This window comes from Archocentrus centrarchus, unplaced genomic scaffold, assembly GCF_007364275.1.
Source record: "Archocentrus centrarchus isolate MPI-CPG fArcCen1 unplaced genomic scaffold, fArcCen1 scaffold_55_ctg1, whole genome shotgun sequence".
Taxonomy (NCBI): domain Eukaryota; kingdom Metazoa; phylum Chordata; class Actinopteri; order Cichliformes; family Cichlidae; genus Archocentrus; species Archocentrus centrarchus.
In genome coordinates this window covers 1,523,572-1,544,019 of record NW_022060277.1, presented here as the reverse complement: position 1 = coordinate 1,544,019, position 20,448 = coordinate 1,523,572, and the positions used below count along the sequence as shown (strand labels likewise).

The following is a 20,448-nucleotide window of genomic DNA, read 5'->3' as shown; positions in this document are numbered from 1 at the left end:
CCCACACTGTCTTATTACTCTTACGCACTCAGGCCCACACTTTCTTATTACTCTTACGCACTCAGTCCCACACTGTCTTATTACTCTTACCCACTCAGGCCCACACTGTCTTATTACTCTTACGCACTCAGGCCCACACTGTCTTATTACTCTTACGCACTCAGGCCCACACTGTCTTATTACTCTTACCCACTCAGGCCCACACTGTCTTATTACTCTTACCCACTCAGGCCCACACTGTCTTATTACTCTTACCCACTCAGACCCACACTGTCTTATTACTCTTACCCACTCAGGCCCACACTGTCTTATTACTCTTACCCACTCAGGCCCACACTGTCTTATTACTCTTACCCACTCAGGCCCACACTGTCTTATTACTCTTACCCACTCAGGCCCACACTGTCTTATTACTCTTAACCACTCAGGCCCACACTGTCTTATTACTCTTACCCACTCAGACCCACACTGTCTTATTACTCTTACCCACTCAGACCCACACTGTCTTATTACTCTTACCCACTCAGGCCCACACTGTCTTATTACTCTTACCCACTCAGGCCCACACTGTCTTATTACTCTTACCCACTCAGGCCCACACTGTCTTATTACTCTTACCCACTCAGGCCCACACTGTCTTATTACTCTTACGCACTCAGACCCACACTGTCTTATTACTCTTACCCACTCAGACCCACACTGTCTTATTACTCTTACCCACTCAGGCCCACACTGTCTTATTACTCTTACCCACTCAGGCCCACACTGTCTTATTACTCTTACCCACTCAGGCCCACACTGTCTTATTACTCTTACCCACTCAGGCCCACACTGTCTTATTACTCTTACGCACTCAGACCCACACTGTCTTATTACTCTTACCCACTCAGACCCACACTGTCTTATTACTCTTACGAACTCAGACCCACACTGTCTTATTACTCTTACCCACTCAGACCCACACTGTCTTATTACTCTTACCCACTCAGGCCCACACTGTCTTATTACTCTTACCCACTCAGGCCCACACTGTCTTATTACTCTTACGCACTCAGACCCACACTGTCTTATTACTCTTACCCACTCAGGCCCACACTGTCTTATTTCTCTTACCCACTCAGGCCCACACTGTCTTATTACTCTTACCCACTCAGACCCACACTGTCTTATTACTCTTACCCACTCAGGCCCACACTGTCTTATTACTCTTACCCACTCAGGCCCACACTGTCTTATTACTCTTACCCACTCAGACCCACACTGTCTTATTACTCTTACCCACTCAGGCCCACACTGTCTTATTACTCTTACCCACTCAGGCCCACACTGTCTTATTACTCTTACCCACTCAGGCCCACACTGTCTTATTACTCTTACCCACTCAGACCCACACTGTCTTATTACTCTTACGCACTCAGACCCACACTGTCTTATTACTCTTACCCACTCAGGCCCACACTGTCTTATCAGTCACATCTGTGTGTTCACCAGTTAACATCTCAGTGCTGAAAGGAGCCCTAAAAAAATCAGCCAAACTCAGAATTTGTTTTTCAGAAGACTTCCACCCAGGAAGTGCTGCACAGCCATCAGTCTGCTTCACATGTAAAAACCTCCAGTCAGCTCTCAAGATTGAATCTTTTCTCAACCACCTTTTCCCATTTTCTGCATCAGCTAGGCATTGCAGCCAGGAAGTATTCAGGGAAAAAATGCTTTATCATTAGTATTTTCCCCCATCATCATCATCACATCACTCATGTCAACAGCTTCATTCTCAGTGAGGACTTTTCACTCAAATACTCACCATGAACCACACCTTCTCCCTCAATAAACTTGCAGGCAGAGGCACCTGGCTTTCAAAGTCCTGCCGATCCATCCAAGCTTCTGGTGTCTTTTTAGAGTCACTCCAAAGGCTGTGTGCTATTTTGCAGTCAGACTCACATTCAGCTGCAGCAGCAGGCCCAAGTTGTTTCACTCTCTCAGAAACCTTGTGTTCGACTGTCACCAGCAACCACAAATTGCCGTATCTGGTCCATCTCCCATAGCTCCTGAATTTCGCTGCCTTTGCAAACATTTGTGAATGTGCGGGTTTTTCTAAAGAGCTCACTGAATTTGAGTATGGCACTGTAATAGGATGCCAGCTTTGCAACAAGTCAGTTTGTGCAGTCTTTTCCACAATCAGCTGTAAGTGTTATTAGTGTGAATTGGATGTGTTTAAGAACCATAGCATCTCAGCCAAAAGTGGCAGACCACATAAAATGGTGTATAATGTGTAAAGCTTGCCAACCTTCTGCTGACTGCAGAGTTGCAGACCTCCTCTGACATTAACATCAGCACAAAACAGTGCAGCAGGAACTAGCATAGCATAGGTTTCCATGGCCAAGCAGCTCCTGTAGGAGTAATGTGTAGGTGGCCCAGTCCTTTCATCCCTATACTGGGATTTTGGAGAATGTTAAGTCTGGTATTTAGTGCTGTGCTAATGTATCAAATTTTGCATGTGTTCATTCTAGAGTACCATCCCTCTTTTCTGTTGTGCTAATGCTACTTGAATCCCTTCTTGAATAATCTGGTTTTGACTTTTCCAGTGGAGTCCACTGGTGAGACTGCTGACTCCAGTAAAGAGCCAGTGAAGAAGCAGCAAAAAGGCAGGAGGAGAGAGGCAGTTAGTAAGAGAATACAGGACATGGGACACAAGATAAAAAATGTCTTCATTTATGGGTAAGTCAAAAATGGATCCTCACCGTCCATCTCTTAAGAAAACATATTCTGCACATATTCCATATAATGCATACCGTGTATGCTGTGTACCTTACTGGCTACAAATGTATATACTATTTTGATATCTGTATATAGTGTTTTGATGTGTGTGTATATGTGTGTATATGTACATGTGTGTATTGACTATATATTTTCTGTATATAGTGCTTATGTATATGTGTATAGTGTTTTTCTATTTTATTTTATTCTATTCTATTTTTAGTTTTCTGTACTGAGCTGCTGTAACGCGCAAATTTCCCCGTTGTGGGATCATTAAAGTTTTTTTTTTATCTTATCTATATTGATATTTTTCCTGTTAATGACCAATTAAAATTACTAATACAGTATATTTTGTTGCATTACTAAGTGTACTTAAAACAGTGTAGTAACTGTGTAGTAAGAGTGAAAGCCATATGCAGTGGTTTAATGCAAGCTGATTTCTCTGCAGTATTCAGAGTGTTTACCGGCCAGCTCAGGGCTTCTTCAGGGATATTCTCCATTCTGAGTACCGCGCTGCCACCGATGTCTATGCCCTCATGTTCCTGACTGATGTCATTGACTTCATCATCATCGTCTTTGGATTTTGGGCTTTTGGGGTGAGACACAAGCTTGCCATTTTGTGACTATTACTAACTTGCTTCTGTTTTCCAGCGCCCTCTTTGCATGCTGTGTATTTCACACTATTTTCCTAACATTGAGCTTAATATTTAACAACTAGCTAGTCTGAACTTCAGTATACAGGTATAGTGGCTAGAGTTGTTTCTGCAAATGATTACTCAGACTGTGGTTTAACAATTTTTGCTGTTAATTGTGTTAAGTATTTATATTTGCGTTGATTTTTGGCCTTTATTAATCATAACTTTGTTGGATTTTTAGATTATTTTTTAAAAAAACATTCCACAAGTTTCTACAAAAGAATATAACTATTATTCATTTGTGATGACACAGTGGGCAGTGGTTAGCACTGTTGCCTCAAAGCAAAGGTCCTGGGTTTGAGTCCACTGGCTGGTTGGGCCCTTTCTGTGTTTGCATGTTGTCCCCGTGCCTGTGTGGGTTCTCTCCAGGTACTCTGGCTTCCTCTCACAGTCCAAAGACATCAATGTTAGGTTAATTGGTGATTTTGTATTTGTGTGTGTGTGTGTGTCTCAGTGTTAGCCTGCGATAGCCTGGCAGCATATCCAGCTGGGACAGACTCTAGCAAGCCTGAATGGTAAAATAGATGGATGTCCTGTGACCCTGAGCTGGATAAGAGGATTGTCATGATCACTGAGTTTGTTATTCAGGGTTATTCAGCCCTAGAGTCTCCATGACTTTCTAGTCCTTTTGTCCTGTCTCCCCCCCCCTCAGCAGATGACCCCCCCTCCCTGAGCCTGGTTCTGCTGGAGGTTTCTTCCTGTTAAAAGGGAGTTTTTCCTTCCCACTGTCACCAAGTGCTGCTCATAGGGGGTCGTTTTCATTGCTGGGTTTTCTCATAATTCTTTACTTACAATATAAAGCGCCTTGAGGCAACTGTTTTGTTGTGATTTGGTGCCCTATAAATAAAACTGAATTGAATTGAGCCTGTTCTGCCCGTGGCCTCCCCAGAAACTGCTCTGTAGCTGCTGGCCCTGAGTTTCTTGAATGCCCTGAGCCAGATAATCCAGCCTGAGAACAGCCTGAGCCTGAGGTCCTGAGCCACCTGAGCTGGTGGGTCTGCTATTGCTCCAGTCAGCCCTGCTTTGTCACTGGCCTCCTGATTGGCCTTCAGAGGAGTCCCGTCTCCTCTGTCACCTCTGGGAACTAAAGAAGCATTCTGTGCTGTCTGTGTTGGATTAGGAGCATCTGAAATTGTGAAACGGGGATTTTGGCAACCCATTTTTAATATGTAAGCTGTTCCTCCTGGAGCCGAAAATAATGTCAGTCCTGGGAGGCTGCTGATGTGAGACCTTTTCTTTTTTCCTCCCCTGTTGCTAAGTTGGGTTTCTTGTTATATGTTTGTAAGGTCTTGCTTTTAAATGATTTAATCCTCTTTGGGGTTGTGTCAGGAAAGTCATCTGGTGCAAGACTGTGCCAAACCAACATGTGGAGTTACCCACTGTGGCCACCGCTTGTGACAAGGGAGCTGCTGAATATAGCTTGCTTGAATCAAACAGGTTGATTAAACTGAGTTAAACTCAACAATAGTATGCACAAGAAATATTCTAACAATAAAAGAAGATGTTTGAAACATATTATTTAAATCAAATAAAAGAGAAAAGCCCTCATTACTTTTGTCTCTTTCCCTTCAGAAACACAGTGCAGCAGCTGATATAGCGTCCACTCTGTCAGAGGACCAGGTACCTGAAGCCTTCCTGGTGATGTTGCTCATCCAGTTCAGCACTATGATCATTGACAGAGCGTTATACCTGCGCAAGGCTGTCATGGGAAAACTCATCTTCCAGGTTCTGTTCACATATTAAAATTCCTATCATTAGCATATATTCATATCTTCGCAGGGTGATCAAAAGTTCATGGGAGCAGCCTACAAAAACAAAAAATCTGATTCAAATTTGATCATTCTCCCATTCAGAGTCATCCTCTCTTCTAACTCCAGACCATTTTCAGCAGGGTGCTATCTTTAGATTGCTCCTTAGAAGTCCTCCTGTACTGTGATGTGTGCATTTTTTTTTTTAATTAATGCTTGCAGGTTGCATGTATGCAAAAGATGGAGACGAGTGTGGTGCTTGGGAGGACCTAGAAAGAATTGGCTATTTAAATCCTGAATCATATCTGCCAAGTGACATTAGGCCACCTAAGAGAGAGCTCTCTGAGCCACATCGATTTCCGAAGAGTCCATCTAGATCCCAGAAAAGCACAAGTGGGTCAGGAAGGTTTTCCAGAGAACTTAACAGATGGGCACATCCAGGAGGTTTTCCACAATGAAGGAAGGAAAATCAAAGTCTGTAAGTGCAGAGAACAGGTACCAAACGATACACTAGAGTAGCAACGTGGCCTAAGCCATACTACAGCATAGGCAACAATCTGGCAATGAGTGGAGAGGAGAGCCGAGGTTAAGTACTGCAGGTAGGTGGAGCTTGAGCCTTTCTGTGACCACGCCCACCCCACAGAGTGCAGCACATACACACTCACACATGCAACAGAAGGAGAAAAGAATGCAATATCTGGATGAGGAGAAATGAAAAATGGCAGGTCAACACTTGAGAAGAGAGGACCAGTGACAGATTGTCCTCTCCCAGATGGCTCAGCAGCAAAACTCCACATTGACAGTCTCATCTTGGTGCAGAAAGGAATGCTGAAAAAAACAAGCATGCTCCTAGTTTTGCTCCCCAAGCTCTGACCGCAACCTGCGGGGTCATATCCAGAAACCCAGCTCTCATCACCAGAATATGATTCAAGGTAAGCTGATATTTGCTCTGTGTGCAAGTTTGAGGTCCGTGATGAAACCACAAAGTGCACAGTGGTTGGAACAGGGAGGGAGTGATGGAAGAATAGCAGCTGCATCAGTATCTGCCTGGATCTGTCTCAGAAGATGATGTTGAATGGGAGATCAGCCAAATTAAAATCTGCTATGATTTTCAATTTTTGTGGGCTAATCCCCCGAACCTGCTTTCTGACTGGTCTCATGTTTCCCCTTGAAGATGAAGCTGACTCTCACATAACAATGAGCAGATTTTCATTCTTCTTTTGCATCATTCACAAACCTTCTGCTTTGTCCTACCAGGGCTGTTAGACATAAGTCATAGACATATGTCATATTCAGCCTGTGATACTTGTTGATGTGTAGAGATACGTTGCTCCTCGCTTTTAGAACCTCTCCACTGCTGTTCTCTTCAGAACTGGAACCGTCCATTGATCCATTTTCTTCTGCTTCTCCTTATTTTATTATATTTTTACTGTCCTTCTATTGTTCTTCCCCAGGTGATCCTTGTTTTTGGGATTCATCTGTGGATGTTCTTCATCCTGCCTGCTGTCACTGAAAGGTGATGTCAACTCAAATTTTGCATTTACTATATTATTTGTGATCAATTATTACATCAATAATGATCTGAATCCCAGCTTTGAAAGTTGGGTTGTCTTTGTAAAATATTAAAAATGTAAAAGAGAAGTATAAACCACTGAAAGTTTAACTTTTGATATTTTGACAAGAAAACATTTCACCTCTTTGATGTATGAACAGCTGTGTGTGTGAAGAACATCATGAAAACGAGTTTTCTAATGATTAAAAAAGATATTATTGTAAATATCCACTCGCCCACTATGTGAAGCAGTAATGCATAAACTTTGCGTTATAGCGGCCATATACACTCACAGCCACTTTATTAGGTACATCTGTTCAACTGCTTATTAATAAAATATCTAATCAGCCAGTCACACGGCAGCAACTCGATGCATTTAAGCATGTGGGCGTGGTCAGGACGACCTGCTGAAGTTCAGTGATTTGAACTGTAATTTAAGTGACTTTGAACGGTTGTTGGTGCCGGATGGGCCGTCTGACTGCTTCAGAAAGGGCTGATCTACACAACCATCTCTAGAGTGTAGAGTCTGATCCAATGGAAAGATGGAAAGACTAACCCTATATGGTATGCTAATGATATAAATATGTATTCTAACATGTGTTATATTTTCCTCTAGCATGCTAAAGTAGATGCAGAGTAAAGGCTTACAGGCTTTATTCACTCCAGAAACAAAGTAGCTGCAGTCGAGGTGGAATAAGGAGAGCAGCCAGGTATTCAGAGCAGCCAAACCAAAGCTGGCACACAGAGGGGGATTTCTAGATGGAGGGATGATGTTGCGCAACAAAGAGATGCTGATTAAATCCTGAAGATAGGCTTACATGACAACTAAGGCAGAGAAAATAGCCCTCCACACATGAGGACTGAACTGGGGACCACAGTCTGAGTCCATGTCAGAGGGCATTTAATGTGAATGTCTGATTAATTACTGCCCAAGTCTGGGGCAGGGTTGTTGAACCTGTGGCTCTTTTGGCCATCTCCAGCAGTTCTATGTGACTTTAACAAAAAGGAAAAATTGTAATTTAGTCAAGATAAAAATGGCCTATTTTTAACTTTGGCTTCTTTTTTTTTTTTTTTAAAGCGATTTGTCTTTATGTTTTAAGCTTCTGGCATAATTCTGGCTGGATATTAGACCACTCTTCTTGGCAGAATTGGTAGAGTTCATTTAAATTGATTGGTTTCCTGACCTGAACCCAGCTTTTAAGCATTGTCCACACATTTCCAATAGGAAAGGCCATTCCAGAAGTTTAATGTTGGAATGCTTTATCCATTTCAAAATCAAATTTCTTCGAGCTTGAAGGCCTTTATTTTGGAACAAGGCTTCTTTCTTGGTTGGTACCCTCTGTCCATGGTGATGTAAATCTCACTTCACTGTGGACAGTGACGCTGATGCTCCAGCAATCTCCAGTTCAGCCTTGCTGGTTCCTGGTTTGTTCCTGAACATCCTAATACATTTCCTCTCATCTGAGGGTGACAGTTTGGGTCTTTTTCCAGACCTTGGCAAACTGGTGACACATTTCAATAACTTTTGTTTATGTACAGTGGTTTAAACTCATGATCTGTGAATCTGCAGTTGTTTAGAAATTCAGTTCAATTTTATTTATAGAGCACCAAATCACAACAGTCGCCTCAAGGCGCTTTGCATTGTGGGTAAAGACCTACAATAATACAGAGAAAACCCAACAGTCCAAACGACCCCCTATGAGCAGCACTTGGTGACAGTGGGAAGAAAAACTCCCTTTAACAGGAAGAAACCTCCATCAGAACCAGGCTCAGGGAGGGGGGGTCATCTGCTGAGGGGGGGGAGGAGACAGAGATTAATAATAACTAATGATTAAATGCAGAGTGGGGTTTAAACAAAGGTTAATGAAAAGAAACACTCAGTGTATTAATGTCCTAGCCATCTGAGGGAGAATGTTTAGCAGAACAACTTGAACTGTGGTGTGGGGTACCAGCACAGCAACAACAAAGGTTGTAGGTTCAAATATTTTCTTTATTTTTTTCCTCCTAGGCACACAACAAAAGTATGTGGTTTGCTGGGGGTATGCGATCAACATAACCTAGCCTTTCTGAAGTATTTTAATCACTATGGAGACAAAATGTATCCATTTAAACCTTCATTAGAGCAGGTCACCAACTAATCAGAAGGTTGACGGTTTGATTCCTGGCTGTTCCAGTCTCCAGTATTCCTGGGCAAGATACTGAACCCCCAAGCTGCTCTCTGATGCAATGTTGGAGTGTGAATGTGTGTGAATGAGGCATGTTGTATAAAGTGCTTTGAGTGCTCACAGTAGAGTAGAAAAACGCTTTATAAGAACCAGTCCAGTTGAGTTTTGGTGTGGTGGAGCAATGAGGGGAACAAACTTACTTAGAAATAATTTATTTATTATTATGTTATGTGATCAGTGACCTGTGCTGTTAGCTAACCACATTCTACAATATAGACCCATGTTACATGAGTCACTTCCTGACCCCGAGCCAGAATAAAGTTAGTATAACAGTATAATTTTACTGTTGTGACAAAAGGAAATCGGTTTAAATTCAAATTGACCACAAAAGCAAATCCTGTTTCTCAGCAATGTGTGTGCAGCAACATCTGCTTAAAGAACCAGTAGACTGCAGCACATGAAAAATGAACTCACTTGACTGTGTTTTGGATGAAACCTATTATCAGATTTAATTACTCAATAACTGGAAGTGCTGGAATGCAGTCATGGACTGGTCTGGACCACTTTAATACCTGGATATACCTAAAATAAAATCCTATTAGTGCTACAACTTGATACAGTCTGTATTAAAACTCCAGACAGGAAGTAGAAAAACTTGTAATGTAAGACAGATTTCAGTAAAACAGGAAGTGACTAAACCAAAACTCAGCACCATTGACACCTGTAGGTTTGTTGAACTTGAACACGGAGCTGATGTGATTTCCCACAAAGCTCCGGTTTTGTCTCATCATTCTTCCAGAAGCTTTATGACCTGCCACTGTGAAAATTCCACTCTCACTTTTTTATGATTTTCCTTTTGAAACAACTGCTTTGACACCACAACACCTTTTCTTTAAGTCGGGATATAATGCAGATTTCATAGTTGCATCACTCCTCAGTCCCTGAGGTAGCAAAGCAATCCATAACATTACCCCCCCGCCGTGTTTCACAGCTGGTTTTAGTTTCTCCTGAAAGGCCTTTGCCAGCAGCTGTTACCATGTACACAGACTAGTTCCTTTATAGCACTTTAATACTTGAGCATAATGGCATTTGCACAAGTACTTCCTAGCATCCACACACACTCCGATGAATACTTCGGGAGATACTTTGGCATGCGGAGTGTAGCAACCAGGAATCAGCCCACCAACCTTCCAATCAGAAGATGACCTGCTCTACCTCCTGAGCTACAGCCACAGCTTACAGTGCCTGGTATTCCCAGTTGGAATTCCAGCAGGCCCAAGCCTGCTTAGCTTCCAGGATCAGACGAGATGGGCGTGTTCAGGGTATTTTGGCTACAGGTCAAAACAGCTTTGTCTGATGTGACTTTCCAGAGCACAGGATTTAAAGGGGCATGTTTTTTTTCCCTTTACTTATTCACAAATTGCAGTGTTGTTTTTGTACGTTTTTCCTGCTGCAGCTCCGATGCTTGCCAAGTTTGTCCAGTCTCTTTCTTAAGTCAAATTTCTGTTATTGTATAGTATATACCTTACAGTATAAAGCACCTTAAGGTGACTGTTGTGATTTGGTGCTATATAAATAAAACTGAATTGAAGTACTTTCAAATTATTTTTTATCACTGTGTGTACTAGTATGTAAGCTAAGTGTTGCAAAAGGTGCTGTAAATTACATGTAGTAAGCGTCACGTTGTTTTCTAAGCTTTGTTTGTTTGTTTTTTAGGAAGTTCAACCAGAACTTTGTGGCTCAGCTCTGGTACTTTGTTAAGTGCATCTACTTTGGCCTATCAGCCTATCAGATCCGCTGTGGGTACCCCACTCGTATCCTTGGCAATTTCCTCACCAAGAAATACAACCACCTCAACCTGTTCCTTTTCCAAGGGTATGGATACAAAGCAAGTCTGAAGTTCTCTGTGTTTGCCATTACGCCTTCCATGTCACCTGTTGAGTATATCTGTGAAGGTTCTCAGTCACCCAGGTCATGGTAGTCTTGAGTTCTAGAGAAGAAGGCAAGTGGACTCCATAGGTTTGTGAAGATGTTTCCTGTCTCATCCAAGAGCTTCTTCACTTCTAAAACAACTAATGAAGTGTCCCCCTAGTTAACCCCTAGTGGGGGTATCCCCTTGGAGGTGGTCCTAAGGGTCATCAGCCCAGTGATAATCATGTGAGTCATCACTTGAGTCAATGTGTGAAAAAAGCATGGGTGATTACCCTCACCGGGGCCAAGGTGTGAAACCTCTGTAAGACACTGCCTCACCCCACCATCATGTGACCTATTAGGGTTACCTGAGGCAACTTGTGACTGGGAATGATCTGGACCACAACAGGAGCACACTAGAGCTGCAGAGAGCTGAGAGCAGAGTGTGAGGACATTATCAAATAGGAACCCCACCAAACCAGAATGGGATATTCTAGCCAAATCTCCACAACAGCTACCCTTAGTGGACCTCATCAAATCCACAGAAAAAGCAATAAAGATGAACAAACTGGCACAGCCTGAAGGAGAAGAAATCAGCCTGAAGGTTTCAGTAGCTCTCTCTGTGCAAATGTACATCCTCCAACCTCACCAAAAGGAAAAGAGTTTAGACCAAAGCATCACCGTACTACCAGCTGTCAACGGGAGTTGCACCATTGTTCTCAGATAGTTTTCACTCCAAAATTACTACATTGTCAGTGACAGCAACATGTATGATATCTTGAAGTGAGACCCTACAAGCGGCTACAACAAGAAAGTGCCTGCAAAAGGGAAGAAGCCATTGGCTTAGCCTACATACTGCCTGTACCCCAGGGATGCTACACCCTGCTTACATGGACTTCAGATGATTCACAAAGGAGTCCCACTCACACTCTTAGTTGTTTTAGAGCTGCAGAAGCCTCTTCGATAAGAGGCGAAACATCTTCACAGAGAAGTCCAACTGCCTCCTGTTCAAGCACTCGAGACTATGTTTAATATAGAAAACTTCAACAGAAATACTGAGAATCAAAGGTGTTTGAATTTGATTTATTGTTGTTGTTGTTAGTCTTCTTGCAAAGGAGACGCTCACAATAAAGTAGTTGATTAAATTTGATATATATATTGCTACAGTATATTGTACCGTATGTTGCTACAGTATATTGATAGTATATTGTGTGTAGGTTTCGTCTGGTGCCATTCCTGGTGGAGCTGCGGGCAGTGATGGACTGGGTTTGGACTGATACCACCTTGTCTCTGTCAGACTGGATGTGTGTGGAGGATATTTATGCCAATATTTTCATCATTAAATGTAGCCGTGAGACAGAAAAGGTATGATGAAAATGAGTACTAAGAGGTTGAAGTTTAATCAACAGAAAATTGCTCATTGTGTTAGCTTTCTTTTACCATCTCAATCAGTGCTAATCTTTAAAGCAACATGATTTATTACCAGTATTTTTCAGAGTATTCCTATCTGAACCTCCTTGGCATTGTGGAGTTAACTGGGATCTACAAATTTCCTTTACTTTGTCTCCTCACAAGCAGTTTGACTTAGAAGTCATTACAAGGCTATTGTGGGCACAACAATGAAGCTCCAACAATTGCCACTTCATTTTTTAATCCGTTTTCTCTAACTTATGGTTAGTGTAACACGTACTGTTTGTGAAGGACAGTATAATGTATTTTTAAGAGAATCTACAAATATTTTCCACTAAAATCTAAAGCCAGCCTTTTTGCCTACAGAAATACCCACAGCCTAAAGGACAGAAGAAGAAGAAGATTGTGAAATATGGCATGGGTGGGCTGATTATCTTCTTCTTGATCTGCATCATCTGGTTTCCACTTCTCTTCATTTCACTGGTCAGATCTGTAGTGGGTGTGGTCAACCACCCCATTGATGTCACAGTAACTGTCAAGCTGGGTGGATATGAGGTAATCAACAAAAACTTTCAATATTGTTTCTTAGGTATTGATAAAGTTAATACTGATAAAATATTACATTTAGTTATTATTTTCTGTTAAATAGACAGTATACAGGGATTGATTTAAGTATTTTAACAGTACTTGGACATGTTGAGAATAACTAAGGAGGGAGAGTCCAGCAGAGAGCAGGAAGCCGAGGACATAAACTGGAATTCTGTTGTAATTATTTGGCCTGTTTTAAGACTGTACTCATTATGATGAGGGGTTAAAGTGGAATTTGGCTGGCGGGCGAACCTTAAGCTCTAACCCCTGCTTGACCTCAGAATGAACTGATTTCTGCTGTGACCTCCAGTAGATTTGTGCACATGTGTGATCATCGAATCTGCTGACATCAGTTTCTGTTAGTTGAGTATCTCCATGACATCAAGTGTAAAGACCATCAGGCTGTAGCACATGAAAAATGAACTTACTTGACATTATTATTTTTTAAACTGACAGTCAGACTCAGTTATTAATTGAAGGTGCCATTGTGGATTGTCCCATCCCGCTTGTAGCCCTGGTTGTGGTTTGGGGGGGGTACATTATGCTTCTTTAAACACACGAGATGAAGATCTTCTGTCTCCTGACAGGAGAACTTTATGATCCTGGATTTTAGTATTCCTACAAATAATTTTACTCGCTGATGGAAATGGAGTCATCACCAATCAGTCTTCACAGTCTACATACAGTAGACTCTACTTTTGATTCCAAAATGTGAATTATTAACTATTATTTTTCTTTTGTGTGTATCTAGCCCCTCTTTACCATGAGTGTGCAGCAGCAATACATCAAACCCTTTTCAAAGGCTGAATATGACCAACTCACGGGAGATTTTGGAAATGATGCTGTGCGTATTGGTTTCACTTTGATTTATACTCCAGTTACTACAATGTTTATGTTACAGTATTTCTAGCTGTGTTCTGGACTCACGTAGATTTATCTGCTCTGGAAGTCCTCTAAGGCTGTTATTCAGTATGTGTCAGAGTTTTATACCTCTATAGACCACATCCTGTTCCACTATGTACATTTATTTCAGAAAGTGTGGAGCTCCTGACTGTTTTTGGCTTAAACAAAATAACATTTTTCTTATCTGTGATCACTTTGATGTGTGAACCCTTATTAATTAATTAATTTTTTAATATGTTTTGTGCATTTGTATTTAGGTAGCCATGCAGTTCATCACTCTCTACAGTTATGAGGACATAGTGACAGCCATGATTGAGGGTAGTTCTGGATCTGTTTGGAGGATCAGTCCCCCGAGCAGACAGGAAGTCATTAAAGACTTACTTGGTCCTGTTGACCTAACGCTTCGCCTGGCCTGGAATTTCCAAAGGTAAAATATACAATGTTCCTAATACAAATGTGACATTAAAGTACATGTATATTATGCTTGATTATCACAAAACTCACTGTGAAACCGTCTACTGTCATCAGCATACTAGAGCTGAGCTAAATACAGTACTGTGTAAAAGTCTTGACCTTATTTCTTTATATTTTGCTTCCATGCAGCCAGACTTTAATGTAATTTTTAAAAGTGGTTTTAACAATAGTTCTTCAGGCTTTCTGAAGATCTTTAAAAGTTTTTCTTTAGACATTGGCTGCTTTTTTACTAATTTTACTAATTTGCGTTTTTACTAATACCTGACCATTTTCAGAAAAATGTTTTTTGTTTAACAGTGACCCATGAATCATTCAAGCACAGAAAAGGGACTTAACTCAAGGGATGGTTGTGTCTACACACAACAGACTTAGCAAAAAAGCTATTTTATATTGTATCTTTAGCACTTTGTTGCTATTCTTGTCGGCTTGTTGTAAACACACAATTTGTTCCAATTTCTTTAGTTGAAAAAACCCCCCTGAAATTTGGACATATCTTGGTAATGTATGCAGTCTGTCCTAATATGAGGAAACTGTACATATCGACGGCAAAAGAGGTGTCAGGCCTCAAAACTATCTACAGCAGGTGACGAGAGGCGAAGAGCTGTTAACTGAATAACACCAGCAAGAAGTAGTGAGATCTTATGAGGGAGGTGGGGGACATGGATTCAGAGTGGACCATGTGCCACACCTCCATTGCTGAGGCAACTGTACAGAGTTGCAGCCATAAGGTGGTTGGTGCACGCATTGGGCATTGCATACATTGCAGATGATACCAAGCTTTATCTATCTTGGGGTCTTGTTCATGAAGTGAGGGGAGAGTGGAGTGGAAGGCTGATAGATGGACTGTTGCGGTGATGAAGAGAGACCTGAGTGTGAAAGTGAAGCTGTCCATTTAGCGGTTGATCTACATTCCTACCCTCACCTATAGTCTCAATGTCTGGTTAGGAAATTAAAAAAATCAGACAACAGATACAAGCTGTGAAAATTAGGTTCCTCTGAAGGGTTGTTGGGCTCTCCCTTTGAACTAGGGTGAGAAGACTGGTCATGTGGGAAGGACTCAGAGTAGAGCCACTACTCTTCCACAGTGAAAGGAGCCAGTTGAGGTGGTTCAAGCGTCTGACTGGGATGCCTCCTGGATGAGGTGTTTAGGATATGTCCTACCAAGAGGAGACCCAGGGGCAGACCCAGATAATTATATCTCTTGGCTAGCCTGGGAATGTCCTGGTGTCTCCACAGAAGAGTTGGAGGAGGTGATCGGGTAGGGAAGGTCTGAGTGTCTCTGCTCAGACTGCTTCCCAGATCCAGATAAGCAGCAGAAGAAATGGGATGGATGGGATGTACCTGAACCTGACAAGTTTATAAATATCTGATGCATACTCATTTTTTAAATTAGGCTACAGCACCATCTGCTGGTGCCAGGTGGAATAGTTTAGCTTTTATGAACTAAATATAATAAACAGTGATTATAACGTAAAAGACATGTATCCTTTAAGAGTCAATTCAATCCCATTTATATATATATATATATATATATATATATTTAGCCAAATCACAGTAAACAGTTGGCTCACGGCGCTTTATATTGCATGCTAAAGATAAACGTGAAACACGTGTTTTGAATAGTTATTAATTCTTATAGACTTCACTTTTTTAACCTTTCTATATTGCAGGACTTTTGCCATATCACTGACATTATAAATGTGATTATATGTTGTTGTTTTGTTATTCTCAAAAGTTGATCTGATTTTCTTTCTCTCTAAATAATTGTGTCTTGGGACAGGGACCTGGGAAAGGGTGGAACAGTGGAACATGCCTTTGATAAACATTCTATAGACCTGGAACCTGGGAACCCAGTCAGAGCAGATTTGGCTTCATTACTGGTTGGCAATCGCACTGAGCCAGTGTAGGTTTTCTTTCTGGACGGATGTTTATATTAATAAAAGTGTTTTATTTAATACAAAAATGTAAAGATGCTTTCTCTTAACAGGTACTGTCTTGTATTTTTTCCAGGCTTGTTCCCAGTATGTTTCCTAAGTTCATCCGTGCCCCCAATGGAGCTGAGGCCAAACCAGTCAGTCAACTATGTGAAGGTTTACAGAGTTAATATTATAATGAATGATTATTTACACATGATTAAGTAAACTATTAAGTTTGAGAAAGTTGTTGGAGAACCAGGACCTGATTTCCTGTAAGCAGTTGGGAGGTGGGAAGAAGAGAGGAGTTGGGTTTAGTAGAGAGGTAGAGCTGGGTGTCATCCATATAGCAATGTAACTGAATGTCATTTTTACAGAATATGTAGCTAAGGAGGAGGATATAGATGATAAATAGCAGGGGTCCTAGGACAGAGCCTTGGGGTACACCAGAGGAGAGGGAGATACGTTGGGAATAAACTAAGAATGCCCAGACTGAATGTCCTCAGCCTCCCTCGGAATGCTGTTGAAGTTCTGCTCGGGGTAGGAGTTAAAGATTTCATGAACTGGGGCCTCTGCCAGGTGTTCCCAGTGCATGTATATGTTTAGTTGTGCCAGGTCTGTCCAGCATCCTCCCCGCCAGCTGATCCGATTCACCACCAGAGATCTGATGATACAATTACAAAATCATCAATCATAGTGTCCTGGTGCCACATGCACTTATGGACATCCTTATGTTCGAACATGGTGTTCATTATGGACAAACTGTGGTTTGCACAGAATCAGATCAGAGACTTTCCCCACCAGAGAGCTGATGTTCCATATCCCAATTGCCAGCCTCAATAACCGGAGATCGGTCTGCCAGGGCCTCCGTCCTTGGCTGCACCTGACCCTCCTCCTGTGGGTGTAGGCATACAGGAGGGCCGTTAGTTTAATGTCCATCTTGTGTAATTTCACTTGGCAATATTCAGGACAGTTAGGTTGATGTCCTTAATATTGTGACAACAGTGAAGTGACATGAGATGGTTTAGTTCTGGAGAGTGCAAGAGTGACATCAAATGAAATAAGCATGTGATCAGAGATCGGGAGGTCAACAGCAGAAGAGTTACAGGGAGTTATGCCAGTGCAGCAAATAAGGTCCAGAGTATCAGCCTTGATGAAGCAAGATGAAGACCAGATGTAGTTGATGGGAGTAGAGTCGTCAGCGTTGAAGCTCTGTTGTCACCCACGGTGGATGTATTTCTGACGAGGAAGACAAGAGATGCCCGAGCAGAGGTGTAAGGCTAATGGTGGGACAGCCGAAAAGTGGGGCTTGAGGAGCGTAGCAGCCGAGTATTGGAGCAGGGCAATCAAGATGTTTGTCAGGAGAAGTACAGCAGTCTATACTGTCAAACTGTTGATCCACATTCTGGTTCACTGGATGGATCCAAAAAGCAGGAGTAGCCAAACAAAGGATACGTGCCAGGGCATCACAGGTAGGCTACAAGAACTAATAAAGCCACATAAACTAAGGATGATCAAATAACAAAGTATGCTGCCAAATAAAATGGCCAGGCAGTAGTAGACTTGGGAAGAATAACTTTCTCAGTAATGGAGAATAGAGTTAAAAACTGACCGACCCTTACCCAGTGAATGCAGCAGCTGTCACGCGTTCCAGCTCCAGGGACCAAAATGGCTGTGCATTAGCCCTGCGCAGGGCTTTACAGATTGTCCTCCACATATTGTAGCTGTGTACTGTCACCAGGGCGCAGTGTCAAAGCTAGGCTCTGAGTAGGCTCTATGTAGGATCAATGCACAATCGTGCCGGTCCCTTTTTGAAAGACTGCATGCAAGCACGTCTGCATAGGCTTCGTACCCAGAATCCTTCATTATGGGTAGCCAAGTACTTATGCAAACAGAGACAAACACCATGAATTCCACTCGCGATGTAACCCCTGGAACTGATAGCACTCACTAAAGATGGTGCTTACAGTACACCACACACACCTCAGTGTGTTTCAGGAGCTTCCAGAAGCTGCTCTGTGCTCCTCAGCAGGTAAAATAGCTCTGACTTTATTCTTGTCAGCAGCCACATCAAGCTGCACAGAGCAGGTAAGGAAGGCAGGAAGTCGGTTGAGTTTTCAAAATAAAACACTGTGGCTCGTATCCTTCGTTTGGCTAGTCCTGCTTTGTGGATCTGTCCGGTGACCCTGTGCAAGCTTAAACGCTGCTTCTGAAATGCTTCCAACATGATTTGAAGCCCCGCAGTGGACTGCGATGCTCTGTCATGAATTTTATGATGATGCACTTTGTGGTACACAGTGTCACAATGATGAGGTGGTATTTTCCTGAGGAGGGGGTTCTGTCACTGACTGCTCTGCTGACTGTCACAAATGCACTTATTTATGTTCCAAAATGTTTTGATAATGAGTTCAGGGATTGATTTTTTCAGCCCACTGATGCAGAGGTGATACAGAGAGAAGATCTCTTGATAAATCATTGCAGCTGTTCTGTGAATCTCTCGGTGTATGGATGTTACATCTACACGTGTGTCAGGCTCTCCATGCAAGCTGCAACACAAATTTTACCAAAAGTGCATTTATGGCGTACCTGAGACGCTAGGCCCCGCTCCACAGTGGAACTCTGAGAACAGACTGGATGTCAGCATGCATATATTTTACTCACACTTGAAAAATGTTTTTAAAAACAGATTGTTGTCTTACAGGGAGTGAAGCTGGATACTTGAATATAACCCTGTCACTAAATAGCAGTGGGATCCACGAGTGGTGGGACATTGCTATTGCAAACTGTCACCCCTCATCATGTGGGGTTCTACCCATGGTCATATTCAATGACAAAGTCAGTCCACCCAGCCTGGGCTTCCTAGCTGGATACGGGTAAGAAACACACAATTACAAATACACAGAATTTGTACTTGTACACCAGTGAGCCAAAATACTGTTGAGCAGTCACTGATGATTGCTTACCTAGAACCAGCTGTCAACACAGTAACTATGGAAGCTGGGAAAGATGGTGTTAATGTTTCCATATGTCTCTGTGCAGTTTAACCCCTTAACTGGCAGCAAATAAAATCACCTGAAACAACTACATAACACCCTCTGGTTATTATTGGCTCTGAACAACCCATTTCATAGCCTATTAATCGGCTGCGTCTGGTCCGCGGGCCGAATGAAGTGCATTTATATGGCAGGCTAGACCCGCCCATTTTGACTGACACCTCATTCGGCCAATCATGTTAAGAAATGGGTTTCCCAGAGCCAATAATACTCAGAGGGCGTCACGTAGCTTTGTCAGGTGATTTGGTGCAGCCAGTTACATGATTGGCCGAATGACGTGTCAATAAAAATGGGAGGGTCTAGCCTGCCATATAAAAGGGACTACAAACGGCCCGTCACCGGGCCCTTGCCAGTTAAGGGGCTACGCAGTGGTGTTTTGCTGGTGCTATTTAAGTAAAATGTACACAAGAAGGGAGGACACCAAAAATAGTTTTCTGATGTGACTAGAATAAATTTCTTAAACAGGTCCACAAACAAATCAGCACTGAAACTAAATTCCAAATATTTTTACCCACTTCATCCAGAGCAGAGTTTGATGGGTCGATACTTATAACTTCAAATTTATCATTATTTTCTTTATTGGGATTTTTTTGCAAACGAGTGAGTGACAGCCAATCAGAACAGGGTTTGCTGAGAATATTTGCCTTCTGTGTTCATGTTGTATTTACTGACAGTGCTATGATGTTGGAAGCAGCACTGTTCCCTCACAGCAGGCAGGCTCACTGTCTCAGACCCCAGCTGAGGTCTTCTGTGCCTGCACAGGTTTCCTCCACCTCCACAAAGTCCACAGACATGCATGTTAGGCTTACTAGTGTTTCTAAACTGGCCGTGGATGTGAGGTAGATAAAGTCCTTAAAATGTATAGAAAATAGCACTGTGTGAATGAATGTTAAAGCTGGCTTTGAGGGGTCATTAAGACTGGATCATTTCCATTTCCTGGCAGTGCTATTTTAAAAGTCTGCGTGGCATCTACAGGGTTAAGTTAGAATTGCATTCAGGCAACTAAAATGTTGCGCATAAAATGATCATTTTACTGATGCATTAAGTTATAATATCTTATTTTTTTACCAGCCATCTTGAGTGTAAAGATAATCTTTGCCTGATCTTTCCTTTCAGTATCATGGGGCTTTATGTGTCTGTGGTCTTAGTCATTGGGAAGTTTGTCCGTGGCTTCTTTAGTGAGATCTCCCACTCCATCATGTTTGAGGAGCTGCCCTGTGTGGACCGCATTCTCAAGCTCTGCACTGATATCTTCTTGGTAAGTGTGTGCATATCCATTTAC

General features: G+C 42.2%; 1 protein-coding gene across 3 annotated transcripts in view; it reads left to right on the top strand.

Moving 5' to 3' along the window:
• Positions 1 to 20,448, top strand: part of piezo1 (piezo type mechanosensitive ion channel component 1 (Er blood group)) — a 96,871-nt gene that overhangs the window by 74,754 nt on the left and 1,669 nt on the right. For all 3 annotated transcript variants that reach the window (XM_030725450.1, XM_030725451.1, XM_030725449.1), the window contains exons 41-53: positions 2,583 to 2,715; positions 3,203 to 3,350; positions 5,022 to 5,174; positions 6,652 to 6,713; positions 10,631 to 10,789; positions 12,043 to 12,190; positions 12,602 to 12,790; positions 13,575 to 13,667; positions 13,984 to 14,153; positions 15,981 to 16,103; positions 16,211 to 16,290; positions 18,815 to 18,986; positions 20,283 to 20,424. In XM_030725450.1, coding sequence (XP_030581310.1) covers positions 2,583 to 2,715; positions 3,203 to 3,350; positions 5,022 to 5,174; positions 6,652 to 6,713; positions 10,631 to 10,789; positions 12,043 to 12,190; positions 12,602 to 12,790; positions 13,575 to 13,667; positions 13,984 to 14,153; positions 15,981 to 16,103; positions 16,211 to 16,290; positions 18,815 to 18,986; positions 20,283 to 20,424 — 1,772 coding nt within the window. The remainder of the gene's footprint in view (positions 1 to 2,582; positions 2,716 to 3,202; positions 3,351 to 5,021; positions 5,175 to 6,651; positions 6,714 to 10,630; positions 10,790 to 12,042; positions 12,191 to 12,601; positions 12,791 to 13,574; positions 13,668 to 13,983; positions 14,154 to 15,980; positions 16,104 to 16,210; positions 16,291 to 18,814; positions 18,987 to 20,282; positions 20,425 to 20,448) is intronic.